Source organism: Manacus candei, unplaced genomic scaffold (genome assembly GCF_025592945.1).
Source record: "Manacus candei isolate 608988 ecotype Guabito, Panama unplaced genomic scaffold, ASM2559294v1 h1tg000017l, whole genome shotgun sequence".
In the NCBI taxonomy this organism is placed as follows: Eukaryota; Metazoa; Chordata; class Aves; order Passeriformes; family Pipridae; genus Manacus; species Manacus candei.
Window position 1 is genome coordinate 12363194 of NW_026138065.1, and position 23562 is coordinate 12386755.

Genomic DNA, 23562 nt, shown 5'->3' on the forward strand with positions numbered 1-23562 from the left:
GTGTCATCACAGAGGCTGCATTGTCACAGCGTGAGTTTTGATGCTGCAAATTGGGTGGATACAAATACTCCTTTCTTCTGTTGAAGAATATGTCTCAATTATACTGACTAGCTCTAGTTATTTATTAGGTGTTATTGGATTGTTTTTATCTTTGCCAAGAAAGTTATTTCTATAAAAAGTTGCTCCCACTGCAATACTGGTTCTAAAGTGATTGACTAATTTGTCAATGCAAATTTTGTATGAGATCATTTTAGGCCAACTTTTTTTTACTCTAATATAGCCATTCAGTGAGGAGGAGCCATTTTTTTTTCTCATCTTGGGCACAAATAAAAGCATGGGCTGCTTACCCAGGAGTATCTAAGTGCATATTGATTAGAAGTTTGTAGCAAAGTGCATATCATAGAATCTTAGATTATCCTGATTTGGAAGGGGCCCACAAGAATCAGTGAGTCCAACATATGTTAGCTAATAGTCAGATGCATGTGACCAAAGAAAAATGTTGACATTTCTATTCAGGTAAAACTCTCAGTTAACAATATAGCTTAGACCTCTCCTGGTGCCAGTTCCCAAGCAAAGGAGGAAAAGCCTCACAAGGGTTCTCCCAAAAACACTTCCTTAAACAGCTTGCTTTCACAGCAGATGGCTCTAAAGTCACATAGCTGCACCTGTCAGGCTTGGTTTAAATGCTGGCTGCTCAGCTCCTAGGCTTACAATGCCTTCTGGTGTACTTGGAGCTCTGTCATAATTAAGGACAGCTAAAAACCATCATGAGTTAACGAAGAACAGAGACTTACTGGCAGTGATACCAATGTGTCCACCTCAGAAACGTAGCAAGTCGAGGAAGAAATATGTTTTTCTCTCCATGAACTGCTGTGTACCTCCACACAAATTTAGTCTCTTTGGGAGGAGGAAGAAATTGTGGTACCAGAGAAAACAATTTAACATTACAACAAATTTTTTTAATCCATGTGTTTAATGATATTGTTCTTACTGTAGCTTTACCAAACTCAGAAACATGACCCTCCTCTGGCTCGAAACATGCCACCTATTGCAGGAAAGATATTGTGGGTGAGACAGTTATTCAGAAGGATAAACGAACCAATCAACTATTTCCATGTAAGTTGATGTGAGGAAAAAATAGGTGTTTTGTGTAACAGTGAACTGTCTTACTTCAGCAGAGTGATTATAAAGTTTCTGGCTACGATAATGTGCCTTGTTATATGCTAGGCAACATGTTTAATTGTATGGGAATACTGCTCTGCAGCAACCGTTGCTGTAGATCCAAGATGTCATGTTAGAATAGAACAGACTAGACTATTTCAGTTGGAAGGAATCTACAATGACCATCTAGTCCAACCACCTGAGCCATTCAGGCCTGACCAAAAGTTAAAGCATGCTGTTAAGGGCATTGTCCAAAAGCCTCTTAAACACTGACAGGCTTGGGGCATTGACCACCTTTCTAGGAAATCTATTCCAGTGTTCGATCATCCTCTCAATAAAGAAATGCTTCCTAATCTCAAGCCTGAACCTCCCCTCTTTGAACCATTCCCACACATGCTATGACTGGATCCCAGGGAGAAGATCTCAGCACTTCCCTCTCCACTTACCCTCCTCATGGAGCTCTAGAGAGCAAGGAGGTCTCCCTCAGCTTCCTTTTCTCCAGACAAGGTCTGTCTTCGGCTGCTTTCTCATTCCTTCCAACCCTTACATCAGCTTTGTTGCCGTTCTCTGGATGCATTTAAGGACCTTCTTAATCTGTAGGGCCCAGAACTGTGCGCAGTGCTTTCCTGTTTCCCTCAGATGTGAACATGAATCATCTGATCTGCTCCAAAGAAAATAGGCATAAGTATCATTACTGATTAAAAAAGGAAAGTTTTACAATAAGTTTTTAGTTATTCAATTTTGAGTAAAACTGAGCATCTACTTCACTATGAACTGCATATATTTATCACACTATAATAAAGTAATTGCTCTTACCTGTGTTATTTAGTATTTATTCCTTACAAGATTTTACCGATTTTATTGCCCTATGAATTTGAATCATAAATACTGGATACAGTTTTTAAGAACTCTGTAAGTGTAATTCATAGTATTACCTTAAGTTATATATAGTCAGTAGTTAAATTGAGAAAAATCCAAGTGGTATGGGGGTTTTTTGATATAGTTTTAATTTTAATGCACTGTTTTTTAATAGAAAAATTCAAATATCTTGGCAAGTCCAGAAGGTAAAGCAGTTGTTCAATCATACAACAAACTTGCGTATGTATTGGTGGAATTTGAGGTAGTCTATCATAATGCATGGATGAAGGAAATGTCGCAATTAGAGTATCGTAAGTAATTAAATATGTACTTGGCTTGTTAAAACTGTTATTGAATAGTGAGTTAACACAAATCCAATCAGATAGGTTTTTAAAGCCTCATTTACCCTTAAAATGTGCAAATTATTCGTGAGTCAATAAGCAGGCTCAGTAATACAGTTGTGGTGCCTTACTGACCTTGAAACTTGATTTTGATACAGAGGATTGCAGATCTGGCACACTGTTTGACAGATGACTGCAAACAGTAGTGATACAAATTTAAGACACAGATAATTTTGGTATTGAAATTTTTATGTGTACTATTTAATAATTCTTCCTGTTTTCTTTCCACTATAATAATTTATACAGTTGTATTATCCCAGTCCCTCTAAGGACAAGTATTACTTTATGCCTACAAATGTTTAATATTGAAGTGTTGTGTTTCCAGGTCCTTAGAAAATGAATTTCATAATTTTCTAATTTGAGCTCAGAAAAAATATGACACAAATAAGACTGGATCTGAGCCTTGTTTAGTTTATGATGAGAAAGGCAGAAAGCCAATATGGTGGAAGTCAGCTGTATATTTTCTTTAACTGAAAACAATGTGAAGCTATTTCACAAGTAACCATTCATACTTAATCATTGTATAATAATATTACAAATCTGGGTTCCATAATAATTTATAAGACGGAAACAATTGTTTGTCTTAGAAACTGATATTGGAATGTCTTTACAGCCTTACAAGCCACAATATTTGTGCGTCATCCTAAAACCGAGAAGTTCCTGGTTAATTTTGATCCTCAAATTCTAGAAATTGTGCGAGAGACCAAATGTATGACAAAGCTGGGTCTGGAAGTACCGGAGCAAGCAGTAAAGATAGTAATGTTAGAAAATAAACTGAAGTCAATCAAGATGCGCTTAGAGGTAAACTCAAAAAGTATCATGATTGCTGTTTAAAAAAAATTAAAAGAAAATCTGTTTAATCATACAATTTTTTCTATAGTTATATAAGTACTAATGCTGGGTATGAGGTAGTTTAAAGTAAATTTGTGCAATGCACAGGTGGACATAGACGATCTCATTTGAAACCCCCCTGCTAACTGCTGTGGGGGCTAGTAGATACTTAAATATAAAAATATAAACTTCTTATACTCCATGGCAGGTTAAATATACTCTGGTGATGAAATAATTAAATGCACACAAAAAGTGTTCACTGTCTGAAAATCAGTAAAACAAAGTTTTATAGAGTTTTTCAGAAGGAAAGGTTGTAGTTAGTCTGGAATATTTTGAAAGTTGGTAAGCCACAAAAACATGAAGAATTTTTCAGGTTTATCTGCCAGAGAAGTCACATTTCTGATACTTATTGTAGTATTTGCTATTGTAGTATTTTGAGAAGCCTATATCTTGTGGATGAGGTGTACCATACAAGATTTCTCACTGTGTGTGTACAGCATAAGACAAGATGATATTTTAAAATTGAGTTCATACGTGAATTTAAGTACGTAAAGCACATTATACTCAGTTTTAAGAGGGCATTGCAAGTTACAGTCGTTGAATTCAAACCTTCTTTAGCTCTAGAGAAAGATCATACTTTGTCTGGCTTTGTACATTAAGACAGTGTTGCTCAAAGGTGACTTTCATTCTTTTATAGTATGAAAAAAATTCATTACTTCCTAGAAATTATGTTCATAGGCATGTAATGCATGTGTTAAATTCTAAAACTGTTTTTTAATAGACCCTTGTGCTGTTTTCCAAGTTTTTCTAATGATTTGATTGTTCAACATGTTGTTTGCTTCAATAAAGAAACACTTGAAATATTCTGCTTGATACTACCCTTTCTAATAATTAACAGGGTCTTGTCCAGCGTTATGAAGATTTGTGTCGAGAAACACCAAATATGTTTGTAAATCTACTGGCACCAAAAATGCAAAAGGTTGGTATTGCTAAATGCACTTCAGTATACTTCATAAGAAGTTAAAAGTAACTTAATTATAATTTAAAATTCTTAAATATTTAGATGGATCTGCATATTGCCAATTTAATGAACTTTACAAAAACCTTTAAGACCAGCAATTTGCTCTTTACATCCCTCACACAGTGCTCTAATAACGTGTATTACAATAGAATAATCTTAGTGCCTATGAGATACAAGCCCAGTAGAAAAAAAAATGTGGACTTTGAGGGTCTATTTATCTACACAAATCTCTGGCTGAACATCTTGATGACAAATCCAGACGAAACAGACCATGGAGAACTAAGAATTCAATAATGGAAATGATAGGGAAGAGGGGATGTTTTAAAATAGCATTGAGACTATAAGAAAACTTGGAGAGGATCAGTGTGATTCAAAATGGGAAAAGTGAAAAATGTTGTTACATAGACACATATGAGGTGGAAAGAGAAGCAATTATACTCTTGAGAGCATTCAGGATATGTGTTAACAGATATATTGTATGATCAATAGTGGACTTGATTTTAATTTTGGGAAGCAGTGAGAGCCACTAAAAGACAGTATCAAGGAGAAGAGGAAAGGGAAGATGTTTGCTGAGCACGTCACTTAGAGGCTTTAGTATGCACTACCCTCCTCTTCCTCCACATTGTATAAATTTCTTTGATTTTTCTGTTGAAAACCTGTAACCTTCCAAACCTTAGATATCATTCTGTTTAATAAGTGATGTTAGTAATTCTAATAATAATTGCATTTGTTTTAAATAGTTTCTTTTTTTTAAAATAAATGAAATTATATTTTTATGGTTAGGTTGAAACTGTGTTCAGGCAAGGACTTACCATGTTGACTTGGTCGTCTGTGACGCTGGAAAGTTTCTTTCAAGAAGCTGATCAAATTCTGCATATATATAAACAGCTTTTGAGAAAGGTATACCCACTTACTATATAAAAAAACTATAAGTTTAGAGAAGTTATATCGAGTACACTGCTCTTTGCATTGAAACTTAATCTGTACTTATTTTTGTACCATACATAGAAATTTTGTTGTCTTTAAAATATGTTCTTTTTTTGGAGAGTGATATAGTCAATGATTTTCTCCCATTATTACCCTCCTGTGTTTGATTTTTTCTTCTGTATTTAAAGTAGAATGTATTTCCACTTCTTGTCTTCCATTTCTGTGCCATCCACTCTGGTTTTCAGAGACGGTGTCTGCTTCTCTTTGAGTGCTTGTCCATGAGTGCAGTTGCACAAAAGATACTTCCATGTGAAAATTGTTCAGTGTAGAACTTTTAAACATTAACTCTATTCATAGCAGGCATGTTGTGAAACTGTATCCTCTTTCTGCAGCCCAGAAAAAAATGAAGGAGAACATGCTTTTCCCTAGGTCCTCTGCATGCTGATTCAGCCTGAGGGTTTTTACTCTCTTAATGTTTGTCACATAATTTCTGAATTATTTTTATTTCATATTTAATATCTTCATAAGTGATCTGGATAGTGGGATCAAGTGTACCCTGACAAAGTTTGCCAATGATACCAAAAATAGAATACATTAATACATTATGCTTTAAAGATCAGTGTGTGGTATTAATATGATTTTCTCTTTTTAGGTTAATGTTGCAAGTGAAGTGCGAATTGGTTCATTATTAAAAGACATATCAGATACTGCTTTAGTTATCTTACCAGTAGATGGTCCTATCAAAGTAGACGATATGTTGACCTGCAATGAGGTGTGTGCCACTTTACACCTTTGAACTTGAATTCTAGTGCGTGTTTGAAAAAATGCCTTAGTAAATGAATATAAAACTAAAAAATAATTCCTCTCTCTGGGGAAATACAGAACTTTATTTGTAAGGAAAATATTTTAGTTAACACATTTTATATGAAGATAAATTGGTTCTTAGGTATTTGAGATACTTAAGCTGTAGTATTTCATAGATAATTTTAATTTAACTGCTTCATAATTAGATGAGATTTTTTGTGTATGAAGATACTCAGACATATATAGCCTTTTTTGCTCCCCTATTTTTTCCAAACTGTTTTTTGAAGGAGAAGGCAAAAATACTTTCCAACAAGTATATTTGAAAATCTGAAAGGTTTCTTGATTCCAAAAGAGGCTAAAAATGTATTAATTAGAAAATCAGTGCAAGTAAATAAAATTGTTAAGGAGAGTTAAAAGAGTATTTGGTTAATTTCAAATTCAGACTGTGACCTCCCTTCAATATTCAGGATTTTCTTCTGACCCTTAAAAGTACCACTACATTTAAAATATGTGTATTTTGTTTTAAGCATTAAAAACATAGTGGTAACAGAAAATTTTTATAAATATATGTATGTTTCTTTGAAATTGTTTCAGTCTAATGAATGCGATATTCAGGGAAATGTTTTGCCTCTCCATAAAAATGAACAGTAATAAGATAATCAGTGATACTAAGACAATTCATTGATATTTTTATTTAACAGGCTTATACTAAAGAATGTGCTGAATTACTGAACGTGAAAAGCATGCAAATTGAAGTTGCTGTTCATGAGCTAATAGCTCTATTTGAAAAGCATTATGAACTTCCATCTAAGACCTCAGAAAAAGAAGAATCAGCAGGTAGTTAATGTTGGTTATCTAAACAAAAAAAAAAATCTGTAGATTTAGCTAGTTTTTATCAAAACTGATTTGTTTTAGCTAATTTTCTTCAGACCTCTCCCTCCCACTACATTTTTCATCTTTGTCACAGTTTTGCCTTCATTTACTCACTACTGTTAAACTAAATCACTGGACCATGAAATACAGAGATAATTCAGTTTTGGTGGTATTTCTAGAATTAAACTCTGTCCTTCTGTATAGATTACCAAGGAATTTGCTCTAGACAAAGAACATTGAAGTTCCATTTCTTTCAGTCACTCATTATAACCTTTTCCCCCAGCTCTCCCCTCTGCTGTAAGTGAAATACAGTGTTCCTCTCTTCTCAGTTATGTCAGGTATTTAGTACCATCCCTTTCTTTTTTACTTTTTTGCCACAGTAGAATAGTATCTCAAATACCAGTGCTTTGCTGGCTGGTCAGTTTAAATCAGTATAGTCACTTGCTAGCATATATATGGCTGGTTCCCACTCCTTTGGGGTATGTTACAAAGATTTCAGAAGGTCCTGTACTCTTATAGGAGGAAGAGTGTATAGTTGGAAAAAATATTCTGTTCTTAAGAAAATTTATTCTGAGCATTAATCAGAAATGAAACTCTTTTCTTACATAGGTTTTTTTTTCCTTCTGGCTTCAAATTTCTCCAGGTATAGAGGCGTAGTCACGGTCAAAATACTCCAGGTAGTTCAACAGTATGCAAACAGAAAAACCTGATGCAAAGATACTTCTCTGTCTTTTGTTAAATTGTTTATATTGATTTTGATTTTTTTTTTGTCATTTTCACTGATATATCCATGTCTGCCTATCTGTCTTTAATAACAGATTGGTAGTGCATGGTGTTTGTTAGGCTAAGGCTTACAGGCTGGACTCTTAACCAGATTCCTGGTGTGAAAAAATGTTGTGAAATAAACCCTATTTTTGGCAATCCAGGTACTACTAAAATAAAAGTCAATATTATTTTGCCTCTAAAGAGGGGACAGCATGCTTTGAAGTAAAACACAATGTGCAATTAACAAAAAATTTTTTTTTTCATTTTCAGCAAAAGAAAAGCGTATAGCATTTGAAAATAATGAAAAGGAGAAAGAAAAAACCACTCCTGAAGCACCTCCTAGTGAAGATAGCAAGGTCAATGAAAAAGAGGAAGAGTTTAAAAAGGTATTTTCTAAAAATAAGGAAATTATTTTTCAAACTGATCTGATTTTTAAGTATCTTGAGTTTTGATAGTTGTATATCTATGTTACAGAAAGATATCACATTGACAGCATCAAACATAATGTAAAAGTGATGAAATAACTTTCCTAAAAAGTGAGTTTAAGAAGGATTTTAGCTTTCAGAAGTATATTGCATGTTATTCCAATCAACACCTTTATTAAACAAATTCTTTATATGTGAGCGGTAAAGGTAAAAGTTTGGAGAGGATATTGTTCCTAAGACATAACATGGGCTTTCCTGTGTTTGACTTAAAAATTTTTGAAATAATCTTCAGGCTTCTCTCTGAACACAGTCCTAAATAATGTGTGGTTTATTTATTGCAGAGTTGTAAAGACTTACTTGCCTATTTCACTCGCCGGCTGCTATTCAGCCTCCAGAAAGCGACCCGACTGTCTTTGGCTAGTATTAAAAAAAGAATAAGTGTTTCCAAGTAAGTTGCAAATGGAAGATTCCTTCAATAGTATGCACTCTTTATGATGTCTTCATGATAATGGCAAGATCCATACAAAGTCCTTCTCCCATATTCAGTATAATCTCTATAGATCCTTCTCTACTCAAATGGGCATAAATTTCAGAGACAGCATTGCTTCAGTATAACATATATTGTAGATTGAAAAGCCTACTTAGAGTTTTATTAAGAGAATCTATTTTAAGCAAATGAAGTTTGTGATGTTTTGTCATTAACATGTGTTAAAGCCTGAATTACATTTTTGTCTTCTGAGGATATCTTTCATAGAAATTGTATTGAAATCCTGATCTTATTGAAGTCAGTAGGATTTTTTTGTTGTTTTTTCCTTTATATTTGTCTACTGTATCATGTTGTTGGATCCTTCCTTATTTCACCATGTCATATCACAGCATTTTAAATTATACTTTTCTCTTTGATTTTAGGCTTTAGTTTTAGTTTTGAGTAGGTTAAGAACATGTATTTATCATTTTGCACTAGCTTGTTTTCTTTCAAAAATATTTTTCTGTTCTGTCGAGTATTTATCTAAAATGTAGTGGGGCAAATTTACTCGTGATACATTGTTGCATGAAATGATAGGGAGACCTTCCTATACCCTATTTAAAGCACTGGCAGAGTTCCATCATTCTGAAACTGAGAGATTAAAATTCAGAATAAGAAAATATTCTGAATAAAAATTCTGAAAGCAATGGCTGGATTCAAGCTAACCTTTTTCTGAATGGTGGAGCTCTGGTTGTTATCCTTATCCTTTAGACAAGAGGGTTCTGTAAGTTTTTGTCAAATAGTACATAATTTAATGTGAACATTCTCTATGTGGGTTTGCCTTGAAAAGGTAGTCAAAATTATATTTCTCAGGTAATTTGAGGAGGTTTTATTGTGAAGTGTTTATGATATGTTCCAAAATTATTTTCATCAAGACAACAAATTTTTCTGTTCATCCAAGCAAACCTGAAGAGGTCACTCCTTTTATAAAAGCAGAAGTACACCTTGCTATTCCCAATCTGGTAAGTTATAAATCATATAGATAAGGTAAAATACATTGTATTTAAGTTATCTCTTCATTTACCCAAGTGCAGGATGTGGGCACGCTTCTACTGAACCAGCATCTGTTCCAAGGAGAACGGTTGCTCAGGTTTTTCAGTGCACTAACTGAGGAAATGTGCTCACAGTTCCACAGTGTTCTGGCTTCTGCCTCCATCATACTGACCTTTTACTGTTCTTGTGTGGTTTAGCAATTATATTGCAATCTGTTCATCAGTGTTCTTTCCAGAATGATTACATGTAGAGTTGCATTCCAGAAATAGATCCTTCATCTTCCTTTTTTATATTATTTATTTTAGCTGTTACTTGTGTGATCTAAATCCTTTGTTGAATTGCAATAATGAATATTATCTTTACTCATTTTGGCTTTAGTAACCCAAATAGGAACTTAGGTGACCAGAATGAGGAACACTGAACAAAAATTAGAAGATTCAAAACCAAAAATAGAATTTCTATGGATTTCTGTGGATTTCTATGTGCCGAGGACAAAAAGGCAGCTTGATTGCAAAGAACTAAAACATTAATTTGGTTTCCTTCTGAAGAGGAAAGTAACTATGTGTCAGCAGTATCTATGGTGTTTCTTTTATTTTATATATGAGAAGATAACTTAATATTATACAAATGTCTTATAAAGATTAAAAGTTTTATATTAATGAAATGATAATGAAAGAAAGGTTCTCTTCTAAGGTGATATTCCTTTGACAATGAACTGGTGTTTATACTGGCATTCTGTTGTACATTCACGTTGTGTGTTTGTGTGTACACATGATAGGTAAGTTCTGTCCAAGTGTAGAATATTTACCTTGTTGATATTTGTAGAAGCATAAGGCTCTAAGCTCTACCCACTAAGGAAGTACATCTATCTTTCTTTCCAGTTCTCAAATGTGTGGCTGATCCAGGGCAGTAATGCTGGGTAAAATACCACTTTGCTAATGATAATATGATTTTGTAAGAGCCTTGCTTTTATGTATGCAACTGCTCAAACTGTGAAAGTGATTTATAGGTCATCAGAGTCACTTTTAATTAGTTCATATCCCAGTTCTGAACACTTTCATGGATTCCATCATTTTAAAATGATGAATTGAACATGAAAGCAATAAGATTTTGTTTTAAGGACTGTATTCGAGGATTGATCAAATCACAAGATTGATCATTCTTCTGAAGTTTAACAAGAAATGCTCAGGCCAGACAGCCTGTTAAAGTTACATTTTCCAGCTTCTCTTCTGGCCTAAGCTCCGCAATTCACTATGAGTGAAGAAGAACTGAGGTCTCAAAAATGCCAATCAGTTTAATTTATTTCAACAATACTTTAACTGTTTTAAATAGGAAATCGTTCCCAGTTTAGATGACATACAGCAAGCCATCAATCGCATGATTCATTTAATACTGGAAGTAAGTCGTGGAGTTGCTCAGTGGGGACAGAGACATTTGCAAAAATCTATTTTAAAACCAGAACCGGGTACACAGCAAGCATCTTCTGGATTGACAGGAAAAAAGGCTAAAAGAGGTGAAAGTAAGTGTGGGGGTTTTTTTTACTTCTTTCAACTTTTTACTTTAATAAGAACACCATATATAAATATAAATATTTGTAAATAAGCTAGTTTTTCTTCAAAGCAGCCAACTGTGGATTATTTTGCATTACTTTTTTTGATTTATTTTGATTTAATTAGCTGTATTGTTCAACCTGTATTTCAGGCTTATGGAAATGTTAAAACTCTGAGAAACAATAAGCAGAAAAATCTTTGAAAAATTGCGAGCTAGATCTGAGTCTTCTACTTAATGTAGCCATAATGGTATGGCTGAAACCATAAGCAATGATTTTAGACAAGCTGCCATTGAAATATGGAGATGGAATAAGAGCTAGTTCAATCAGTAGATTTCTGTAAAGATTTTAATTGCAGTATGTATTCCTAGACTGGATTATAAAACACCTCAAATGTGTTTTCATGTAAATAGTCAAACTGAAGATAGACCTACATCCCTTTTAGTGAAATACTTTATTCCTTATATTGTTTCTAAGCATTTCTCCATATGCTTTGAAAGCATCCATAAAAGCCTAAATATATTTTTAGCATTGGGTTCTCTTAGCTGGTTGGCTGAGCCAGTGATCTGCAATATAGTTATAACTTTGTTGTGATTCCTTTGGAAAATCTGTAACATCTAGGAAAGTTTTTCTTTTTGACAGTCTGGAGCTGGAACTTTATCTTTCTTCTGATGTGTCTTGTATGATTTTAACCTCTTTAAATGGGTTTCAAACAGGGTGGCAGGAAACAATCCTCATCAGACAGTCATAGTTTTTGCCTCTGCTGTGCCAAAATGTAACATCAGCAAATAACCATTTTCATCACCTTTAACTACACATCAGCAACACCTGGGGGTGTATGTTAATGTTTGGACAATGAGATTTATGGAGTACACTGGTAATGATGGATCAATCTGAGATTGTTTCCATTGAGTATACCCCAGAAAAGGTCTTCAGAGTAAAAGAGAATTTGGAGTTGCCTTAAATCCCCCTCATTAAACAATGTTTGTGGTGGGAAGAGTGGATTTTTCTTCTCTGTTCTCTGAAGTCTGCTTCAAAATACTCAGGCATTGTTATGACAGAAGTAGCTCATTAGATCTCAATACTATCCATTTCTATATTGACCCTGATTGTCTCAGCAATTCATCAAAGAGTTCAAGAGGCTTACACTGCTTTAAGGGGTATATACAATTTAAAAACTTTATATATAGGAATTTTAAAAAATTATTAAATAACTTGGAAAGTTTAGGAGGCCTTTATGTTCCAGTTAAAATTAAATTACAGTGAAGAAAATGAAATTTGTGAATGAAGAAGACTATTTTCTTTCTTTTTGCAAACCTTCATTTTAGACTGAATTTGCTCTAACTGTATAGAGCCTGGTGTGAAATAGCAGCTGGTACTTTCATATTAAGCAGTCAGACAGATGTTTGAAGGAGGATATTCAGCATTATTGAAGAGCATCATTGCTTAACTTGGTATGCATAGGTTTAAAGAGAATTCTAGTCAGACTGTTAACAGTTCATTGATGTATATATAATTTTATTTTACAGAAGGAACTGAAGATACACAAGTCAGAAAGCTAAAGAATTTTCACGCAGGTGTTGCAGAACATGAAGCTATCACTAAATTAGTTGTACTCCTCTCTTCTTCTGTGGATCCTATAAAAGAAATGGCTATTGAAGTTCTGCAGTACTTTGAGAAATATAAGGTCCTATGGACAGAAGATAAAGATACCAAAATTCAGGTGAGTTTAACAATGATCACCTACAGAACTATTCTTCATTAATCTTCTATTTTGAAATCAGAAATCTTTAGGGCAGTGAGGAGGGTGCACAGGAAGCTCAGTACCCTGGACTTCAAGAGAGCAGACTTTGACTCTTTTAGGGATCTGCTTGGTAGAGTACCATGGGATAAAGCACTGGAGGGAAGGATCACCTCCTCCAAGCTCAGGAGCAATGCATCCTGATGAAGAGAAAGTCAGGCAAAAGTGCCAGGAGGTTAGTGTGGACTCAAACTCAGACACAAAAAGGAAGCCTACAGAGTATGGAAGCAAGAACAGGTAGCCTGGGAGGAATACAGAGAAACTGTCCAATCAGCCAGGGATCAGATTAGAAAGGCTAAAACCCTGATAGTATTAAATCTGGCCAGGGACATCAAGGGCGATAAGAAAAGCTTCTATAAGTGTGTCAATCACAAAAGGAAGACTAGGGAAAGTGTGGGCCCTCTCCAAAGGAAACGGGAGATGTTGTTACCTGGGACATGGAGAAGGCTGAAGTACTCAAGTCAATTCATCTTCACTGGCAAGTGCTCCAGCCATACCACCAAGGTGAAGAAAGTGAAAGCAGGGAGGGACTGGGTGAATGAAGAACTGCACACTGTAGGGGAATATCAGGTTCTAAAACATCTAAGGCGCATAGGTCCATGGGACCTGACAAGATGCATCCTTGAGTCCTGAGGGAAGTGGGCCTGAAAGTAGACAGACCACTATCCATCAAATTTGAGAAGTCATGGCAATCTCATGAAGTTCCCACTGACTGGAAAAGGAGAAACATAATCCCCATTTTTAAAAAGAAAAAAGAAGACCTGGGGAACTCCAAGGCAGTTAGTCTCACCTCTGTGCCCTGCAAGATCATGGAGCAGATCCTCCTGGAAGCTATGCTAAGGCACATGAAAAATGTGAAAGTCATTTGTGACAGCCAACATGGCTTCACTAGGGGCAAATCATGCCAGACAAATTTGGTGGCCTTCTATGATGGGGTTACAGCATTGGTGGATAATGGAAGAGCAACTGACATCACCTACCTGGACTTGTGCAAAGCATTTCACATGGTGCTGCATGAAATCTGTGTCTCTAAATTGAAGACACAGTTTTGATAGATGGACCACTCTGTTGGTGATGAATTGGCTAAGTGGTGGCACTCAGAGAGGTACGGTCAATGGCTCAATGTGCAAGCAGCCACCAGTGACGAGTGACATTCCTGAGGGCTCAGTACTGGGACCAGCAGTATTTAACATCTTTGTCAGCAACATGGACAGTGGGATCGAGTGCACCCTCAGCAAGTTTGCTGATGACACCAAGCTGTGTGGTGCAGTTTACATACTGGAGAGAAGGGATGTCATGCAGAGGGCCAGTGACAGCTTGAAAGGTGAGCCTGTCTGAACCTCATGAAGTTCAACAAGGCCAAGTGTAAGATCCTGCACATGGGCTGGAGGAATCCCAAGCACAAGTATACAGTTTGGGTGGAGAATGGATCAAGGGCAGCCTTGGGGAGAAGGACTTTGGGGTGTTGGTTCATGAGCAGCTCAGCATGACTTGGCAATATGCACTTGCAACCCAGAAAACCAACAGTATCCTGGGCTGTATCAAAAGCAGTGTGACCAGCAGGTTGAGGGAAGTTATTCTGCCCCTCTGCCCCACTCTTGTGAGACCTCACCTGAGTACTGCATCCAGCTCTGGGGCCCCTAACATAAGAGAGACCTGCTGGAGCAAGTCCAGAGGAGGCCACTGAATTGATCAGAGGGTGAAGGACCTCTCCTATGAAAGAGCTGCTGTTGTTCAGCCTGGAGAAGAGAAGGTTCCAGGGAGACCTTATAGCACCTTCCAGTACCTAAAATGGGTGACAATAGAGATGTAGAGGGGCTTTTTAGAAGGGCATGGAGTGATGGGACAAACGGGAATGCCTTTAAACTGAGAGAATGGTGAGGCACTGAAACAGGTTGTCCAGAGGAATTGTGCATTCCTCATCCTTGGAAGACCAGGTTAGCGGGGGCTTTGAGCAACCTGGTCTAGTGGAAGATGTCCCTGCCCATGTCCAGGGAGTTGAAACTAGATGATTCACACTCAAAACATTCTGTGATTCTATATTACAACTCATAGAAATTCCCACAGCATCAGTGCTGATAGGTGTTCACTTTTGTCTATGGAAAGCATTTACTTTGAGTTTATAAACATTTTATTCACCAATCTTCCTGTAGTTATTTTAGGAGGTGGTTTCTGCATTCTATATTCCAGCAAGAATCCTCTATGCAACTCTTGGTTGTTTGAACTGTTAGTTGAATCCTCAGGTATAATGGAAATATTTTGCATGTGCTACAGCAACAAAAAATTAGTTTCCAGGAACTGGAGGTTTGACTTCTGCTTCAGAGTATTTCACACTGTTCTTCTACAATAAAGTTTTAATTAAGAATTTGAATTTAGGTATTCAGGAGAAGAAAGTTGTCTTCTATATAGTCTTTATTTAACCTTGACTTAATAGAGTTTTCTGTTCTTATCTTTTCTATTTAACAGACTTCACTATATATACATATCACATAATTTTGTTTAATACGGGAGCACTGCCCTCTTTTGTTTGTCTCAGTGCAAGTTAAGCAGTTTATGTGGGCTAAAAACCACCACTTTATATATAGAGCTGAAAATTTGCTCTAGAATTTTAAGTCTAATCAAATAAATACTATTCATTTGATCTAGTTACTACTGAAGAAAAAGATACTGTTACAGTGAAAGCTTGAATAAGGCAGTTAAGTTTCATATACATGTCCTCTAATTTCTGCATTCTTCCTTTACCACTGTGCTAACTCTTCCACTGCCTGTCCGAGTACTCTCAGACAGAAGAGTAGAAGTGGGAAAAAGGTTTCAGCATTTATTGCTTGCCCATGCCAATGTAAGCATAATCAATAGAGGGCCTGAGTAACATTTCTGGAATGCAGCTTCTCAGAATCGCAAAACTTTTCTGCACTTGAGTTCTGCTCATGGAACTGCCTAGAAGATGTATTTTCTTGTGATTGTTTTACACATAATTGGGCTAATGAGGTAGTCTTTCTGTAAGTGTGGGCACATATTTTTTGACCTCTGTTTTGTCACCTGTTTTCACAAAACCAGTAGGCACTTAATATGTCCTGGATATCTGTTTCTCTGTTAAATTTGATTGAAATTTCTGAACAAACTTGAGAGTTACTGACAGAAAAAATGGTAAACATGTATTTTACTATGTTAGCAAGGCTACAGAAGGCTAAAAGCAGGTATAATATTGGTATACATTTTCAGTAATTGCTGAATAACAGTTGCAACATGTGTTATCAGAAATATGAAAAAGGACATTTTTTGACTGACATCTTAAACTACATGCAGGAATTTTTGGCTAGCTCTCCCACTCTCTCTGAAATTAAAGAAGAAATACTTCACTATAATACGTTTCAGCAAGAGATGGCAAGTTTAAAACCCATTATTCTTCTTGGTCCAATTGAATTGCATACAGGTATGACATATTCTTATCTTAGTAGGTACAGTAAGATAATGAGTAAAATAGTCATATTATTTGGTTTATTCTTGTAAATATGAGTACAAATATATATATATATATTTCAGTATGAATAGAAATCACTGAAGAGACCTCACTGACTATCTGACTTGAAAAAAACCTCTATTCCTCTTGCCTTTTCTTTGGAGTGTAAATATGGACAGTAACTTCTGTCATGGCTGTGAAGTTGTTATGGAGGCTTGCCAAAGAGTTAACGAGTATGTACTGACACTAATTTAATCCTCCCTGGCACTCCTCTCTGGCACCAGGTCAGTCAGTGCTTCTCAAGAGCATTGAAAGAATAAAACATCTTCTTTGGTATTGGTGAAAGACTAGCACATAACTGTATTAGAATCTTTTTCACTTTCAGTGTGTGTTTCAGCAGGAGATACTTAGCCATTCCCATGTTTAGTATCTCTAGCTCTCAGAACATCATTATTCTGAATTAAACTGTTTATGCTACGGCATAGCTGTTTGTGTTAAGGATTTGAATGACACTTAGGCCTCTCACCTTGCAGGGCTAACATGTCTACTCTGGACCAACTCTCTGGTTGATACCTAGGGACAAGAAAAAAACGTGTCCCTTTCAAAATATCAGTTGGCCACATTTCTAATGAGCAACCTTTTTTTCTCACAGATCTGTTTGATTAGATTAAGAAATAAACTAAAATTTGTCTTCAGTGCACATCAGAGAAGCAGAAGCTGCCTATTTTTGAAGACTAGAGTTCATTTCAGGATCTTGGTGGTGTGACCCTATTTCTTTCAGTGAATAGGCAAAAATGTCAAACTGCTGACTACATATCCTTATGCAGGTCTTGGATACAGTTTCTTCTTAATGAAACCACTCTAGAAAACACTTTCTGCCTGTTATTGAGCGAACAAGAGTGGTAATAACCAATGTATACAAAATTATATGGATTTTGTTGATGGTCACAGTACTCCCTCATCAGTGACCACTGTATCAGAGGGAGCCAAATCCTCTAGATTAAGGAACAAGGTTATTAAATGTTTTTACAATCTGAGGCAGCAGTTAGTTTCTTGGACTGTTTCTTGTTCCCAAAACTGCTAGATTTGGGAATTGATTTATTGTGATTTACAGACTCTAACTTCTGAAAGGGTACAGTACTTTTCTTGAATTACCTGTGGCCTTCAGGAATCATCTCTTTAATGTTAATAGCCACATTATTAAAGAAGAATCTGTATCTGCTGTCAAATTTGTTTTGTGAGCAGAAACTTTTTGTGCTGTTAGTATGTTTTGCTTTCTTTTATCACAGTACAAAACACTGCCTATTAAAATACTAATTTTTTCTGTTAATAAGTTAGAGTGCCAGTGATTGACTTTTCTGTCCCTTCATTGTTGGTTTGTGTTTATATATTGACTGCATCTGATCTGTCACCTTACAGTTTTAGCTGTGAACTATTCCAAATCCCAGTATTGAAATCCCAAGATGCCACCTCCTCAATGGGTATAACCCATTTAAATACCACCAATCTTTATGCATTTTGTTAATATATATCAAAGGTATTCTCTGAAAATCCACATTACTAAGTAGGCATCCTGTTCTTTATTCATCTTCTCTATGTATTCCATTAACTTACCAGCATTTTTTACGCCTACCATAGTATACAACAACACAACAGAAATATATTTCATTATAGTTAGAATTACTTTGAAATTTTTAAAATGCTGTAATTGGATTGCTTGTCTGCTTTTTTCTTATTGCTGTTAAAGAACCATATATGATGATGTGGGCTTTTTTAACAGAAAAAAATTAAGATCTGGATTGTTTTTTGTTTTTTGTTTTTTTTTTTTAAATCAGGACCACTGAAAACAGCTTTAGCAATTGAAACCAAAGGCTGGAAAATGCTTCTCTGTCGTTATTTAAATGAGCAATACAAAAAGAAATTGACAGACATGATGTCGTTCATGACTGAATACATAAATAAATTGTCTCAACCTCTGCGTACCTTAGATGATGTCAGATTAGCAATGGAAGGTTTAGCTAAAGTACAAGAAAATAAAATAGACATGGATATGTCCCTGGGACCTATTGAAGTAAGATGACTTAATTTTTTCATTGAATAAGTATTATTTTATATATCTCATCCATTATTATTATTACAATTATTAATATTTGATAATATAGATTAGGTGTCACAAGCTAAGATTATGTGAGAACTCTAACAGTGAATTTACTGTCTTGAAGGAACTAGGCTGAAGATGGGTAACAAAGTATTATTTTTGTTGTTACTTTTATTTTATATTATGAATCAGTATTAGATAATTTGCTAGATACTGTGTTAATACAAAACATAAAAAACTATTCTCTCTCAAATAAATTTTAATATAAATGCAATCTAGGAGACAACATACAGAAATAAGATGACAGCACAAGACGAGGGAGCAATTTTCTCTCTTTTGCTGAGTGTTTTTCCATTAGCCTTAATCCTCTTCTTAACTTTTCTGTCTGTAAACAAACATCTTGATCATCTACCCCTTGAAATATAGCCAGAGAATATTTATGGTGTCACATATCATTGTATGCTGTCAAAATCTTGCAACGTTCTTTTAGTTTTCTCTATAAGAAAGAAGCTAAAAGAAGCTTATTAAGTTTTCTATGTACTTCGTATTTATTATCACGCTCTGAAGCAGTCAACTTAGTAGAAGACATTAGTTTTATGTTTTCATCCACATTTTGGAGAAGAAATTTTATTACTCTATAGTAACATTTTCTTTATTGAAGACTGTTCTATTAACATGATACTGAAAAGGACTTTCAGCGATCTCTTTTACTAGTTTTATGACATGAAAGTGGGTTTTGTCTTAATAATTTATGCGATGGTCTTTATAAAACAATCAGTTCTGTGATCCAAAAGACATAGAGGTTAAACAAGTAAAAGAAGAACCTGAACAATAATTTAAATATTTAAAGTAGTATTCAGATCTATTAAATGTTATTTCTTAGATGTTAAATAAAGCAAGCTAAAGGAACTGAGATCAGCACTGTTTACTTGTCAGGTTTTACATGTGTAGAAAATCATGCAAACTTTTAAAATAAATAAATAAAAGGTATAAAAAATTAAGCAATATTAACATTCTTGTTTATTATTGTTATTATTATTGTGCTTCTGCCAATTTGAGATGAATATTTAGGATAATATTCTTTCCCAAACCACTTATATTCTAAATTATCTTGCAAACATTTACTCCCTTTCTATATTAATGTAATGAGTCCCATTAATGTCAGTAGGGTTAGCCAAGTTAACAAGTTGCTCTCAGATCTTTTTTCCTCCATCTCCAGGAGAAGAATAACCCTAGATACCAATGCAGCCTGGGTAGAAATTAGGTTTTGCAGTAAAAGAACTGAGTTTCATTCACCAAGTTGAATGTAAGCCAGAAAAGTGCCCTTGCAACAAAAGTGCTTGAGGGTCTCCTGGACTGTATTACAAGTTATGTTGCCAACAGATGGAGGGGCATGATTCCCTCTATTCCAGGATATGAGACTTATCTGGAGTGCTGTGTCCAGAGCTGGGCTTCCCAATACGAGACAGACATTGGCATACTGGAGTGAGTCCAGCAAAAGTTGAATAAAGTATGAAAATGAATTAATTTTTAAATAATGCAATGTGTGTAGGAGGAGGATAATAAAGCAGAAGATATGCAAACAAATTGCGAATGAGAACAAGAAATAAGAAAGGTTCATTCAGTTTCAGATACATATGCAGGTATTTGACAGTGTGGCAAACTTAGAAACAAAGATTTTATAGACAATATGGCAAAACTTTTATAAATGTGTAACTTAGTGTGCACAATTATTCAAAGTTTGAAAAAATTCATTAAAATATACATTCAGGTGGAATTTGAATAAGTGGAATAAAAATACCATAGAGAGGATAAAGTTTTATATTTTCTAATATTGAATTTATTTTGTTTGTATATGTTTTCCTAGTATTCTAGCCAAGAAATCTTTGAAGAAATATTTTTTTGCTGTTGTTCCCTAGTTCTTCATTCATCATCCTTATTTTTAAAAAATGCCTAAAATATATTAACAGATCTCCTTTTACCTGTGTTTTAGAAATTTGATCTATTTCCTGCAAATGAACTTCCAATGCATCATTCCTAAGGTTTTATTTTTCCATCTAGGAAGCCTATGGCATTTTAAATACATATAAACTGGAGATTACAAAAGAGGAATCAGAAGGCATTGATACAATGAGAAATTCTTTCAAGCAATTACAGACTCTAGCTGTAAGTATATAAAATTATGTCGTATATTTGTCTTCATGTGCTTGTTTTCAGATTATAAATGAGAGTCGGAGACCAATTGTCACTGCTCTCTGACTTCTCACTTTTGACCTCAGTTGTGCACCAGGGTCTATACTTTCTATTAGTATGTTAATTTTCTTTTTTTTTAAATACATATCTTTAATATTTAAATATTATTGTAGCTTTTAGATATGTGTTTAACACCTGCAAGAAAATGAGTAATTTATTGTGTCTCTGTGCTTCTGCTCGCCTTCATTTCCAGTTCTTGTGTCATTCTTCTCTGTCCAGGGAGTTTATTACCCTTAGATTACCTGTTTTTAAGATGTGCATACTCTGCCAGTGCCCTTACCCATAAGTGGTGGTTGTTCTTTATCACTTCGGACAACCTTATATCCCTCAACAACTCTATGTTTATTATTTTAGGTAATGTAAGTGGTTAGATAGGAATAAGTAGATATTTCATTGAGCCCATCAAGGTACATCCTGTCCTGCAGGTTAATCACTCAGGAAAGGACTTGAGAGTATGTTTTACATTTGTGTGCAGTTCTTGGTTCTTTCTCTCAAACTTTTGAACAAAGTATAAGAAAGTTGTTAAAGAGAAGGCTAAGCCATCCATGAGGAAGATGACTCTAACACTTTGGGGCTTGAGGGTGGTTTTAGAGGGAGGAAAGAAAGAGAATAAGGACCTTTTTCTTTTGTCACCCCCTTGAAATGAAACACATTCCCTTAAAGATGGAGATTTTGTAATGGTTTTTGGTTGAGGTGGTTGTTTTTTTTTCCCTTCAGCTTTACTCTCAAAAATTAAATACATAACACTATAAGAGGAAAAAATGTATTTAGCTTCAAATACTCAATTTTTGTTCAAAAATTTGGTGTGTTTTATTTATGGTTTTGATTTATATGTGTTATATACTCAAATATCTGCTCCTGATTTTTATGGAAGTAACTTTGATTTTAATCTTTTCTATGTCAGACCGAAGTTCAAGATGAGTTGATTCGAGTTCAGCCCAAATTTAAGACTGAATTGCTAGAATCAGTTGCAGTTTTTCAGGAGGATGTATCAAACTTTGAAACGTCATATGAAACGGTAAATGAAGTTAGTAGTTGCATGTAAGACTTGTACTTAGTTTTTCAATATTTTTGGTTTGCAGTATTTGGTTGCCAGAATTTTATTCTGCTCAGCTACTGATGTTTGATGCTATGGTTGCTAAGAAGTCATCATTGTAGGTCAGACTTTTCAATATGAAGAAGTAGCAGTGTACACAACTCTGTAAAGAAAGAGAAGAAGTCCTAGTGGTGCAACTTGTAATGAAATCTTAATTATAAATTAAATTACATAATAATTAAATTACAAATTAATTCAGAAATTGTAGCAGATACTGTGGCCTCTTTGCTCACATATCAACATTAAAAAGGACAGTCTTTGGCCACGGCCTGGGTATTTTATTTTCAGCACAATAACAAAATATGAAAAGTTACAGTCAGTCCTCTTAAGTTTAATTAATGTAAAGAATTTTCAATTGCATAAAAGTTATCTTTTCTTAGATTTACCATTTTAAGTATTGCATTATCAAGATACATAGCTTGATTTGAATTTGGCTAACAAAAAATAGGTATTTTGTGATGACCTGTAAATATACAGTGGACTTCAGTCACTTTGTGAACTAACATTCAAATTTTTTAAATTGCATATTTGAAAGGAAGGGCCCATGGTTCCAAGTATTCCACCTCAGGAAGCCAGTAAGAGGCTACAGCTCTTTCAGGTAAGAAAGTAAACTGTTGAATTTCCAAATAATTAAAATTAGATTTGTTATTGCTTATCATAACAAGTTTATCAAATTATAATTTGGATATTCTGTGTAATATTATGTTAACTATAGTTTCTCTCATGCAAAGCTTCCCTTAATGGGAAGGATTGATTGATTGATCTATAACCTTTCTTCACTCTTCATGTTTTTGAGCAGAAATTGTAAACTTGAAATAATAAAATCAGTAGAAAATGGAAGAGTCAATTATGACACCATGATTACTGAAAAGAAACCAATTTACAAAGCAGATATAAGACAATCTTTTACTCTTTTAAAGATCACATTTTCCATTAGATAGTTGTGTTTCAACTTGATGAAGATGCTTAAATATTCTAATGCACCTAATATGTAGCAAAAATTGAGTGATTTTGTTTGAATTTGCTATATTTCTTATTTTGCCAAGAGAATGCCTTGTACTTATGGATACTAATAGTGAAAAAAAATTTTTAGCACTCTAGTGTTTTTCTTCAGGCTATATACTTTACCATTTGATACAAATATTTTCTTTTTTTTTTTGTCAGTTATGTGGAATTCATTTCACATCTCATTTCTATAAGATGCTTCTTTGAATGATTGCTTCTTCTGTAAACCTTCACTTTTGAATTCACTGTGTGGATTTGAGTATTATGTTACATGAAGACTGTTCAAAACTTTAGCTCAAAAACATTTTCAGATATTTACATATACTTCTAATAGAATTAAGACAAGTTTAAAACTGTTTAATGATTTATTATTAGATAATTTTAAATTAAAACCTATAAACTTATATTTTCATTTTGTCTGTATGAAACGTAATCTGGGCAGGGTGACTTCGATGAGTTGTGGAGAAAGTTTGTCACATACTCATCTGGTGAACGGTTGTTTGGATTGCCTGTCACAGAGTATGAAGTTTTGCATAAAGTCAGGTAACTGTGAAATAAAGCTGTCTTAAGTGTTTATTAAGTATGTTAGAAAATCTTAGGCATATATTAAAGGGGGAAATATTACAGTATGCAAGTTTTCTGTTGCCTTAAATAGATAGATGGATAGATAGATAGATGAATGAAAATTTTGCAGATATAACATATTTGCCAATAA

General features: G+C 34.6%; 1 protein-coding gene across 3 annotated transcripts in view; it reads left to right on the top strand.

Annotated features, from left to right (window-relative positions):
• Positions 1–23562, top strand: part of DNAH8 (dynein axonemal heavy chain 8) — a 125778-nt gene that overhangs the window by 19550 nt on the left and 82666 nt on the right. For all 3 annotated transcript variants that reach the window (XM_051783440.1, XM_051783439.1, XM_051783442.1), the window contains exons 16-33: positions 997–1116; positions 2195–2330; positions 3034–3221; positions 4150–4230; positions 5056–5172; positions 5852–5971; positions 6705–6840; positions 7912–8027; positions 8408–8514; positions 9494–9554; positions 10918–11098; positions 12667–12857; positions 16242–16368; positions 18231–18466; positions 20555–20659; positions 21651–21764; positions 22378–22440; positions 23290–23390. In XM_051783440.1, coding sequence (XP_051639400.1) covers positions 997–1116; positions 2195–2330; positions 3034–3221; positions 4150–4230; positions 5056–5172; positions 5852–5971; positions 6705–6840; positions 7912–8027; positions 8408–8514; positions 9494–9554; positions 10918–11098; positions 12667–12857; positions 16242–16368; positions 18231–18466; positions 20555–20659; positions 21651–21764; positions 22378–22440; positions 23290–23390 — 2300 coding nt within the window. The remainder of the gene's footprint in view (positions 1–996; positions 1117–2194; positions 2331–3033; positions 3222–4149; positions 4231–5055; positions 5173–5851; positions 5972–6704; positions 6841–7911; positions 8028–8407; positions 8515–9493; positions 9555–10917; positions 11099–12666; positions 12858–16241; positions 16369–18230; positions 18467–20554; positions 20660–21650; positions 21765–22377; positions 22441–23289; positions 23391–23562) is intronic.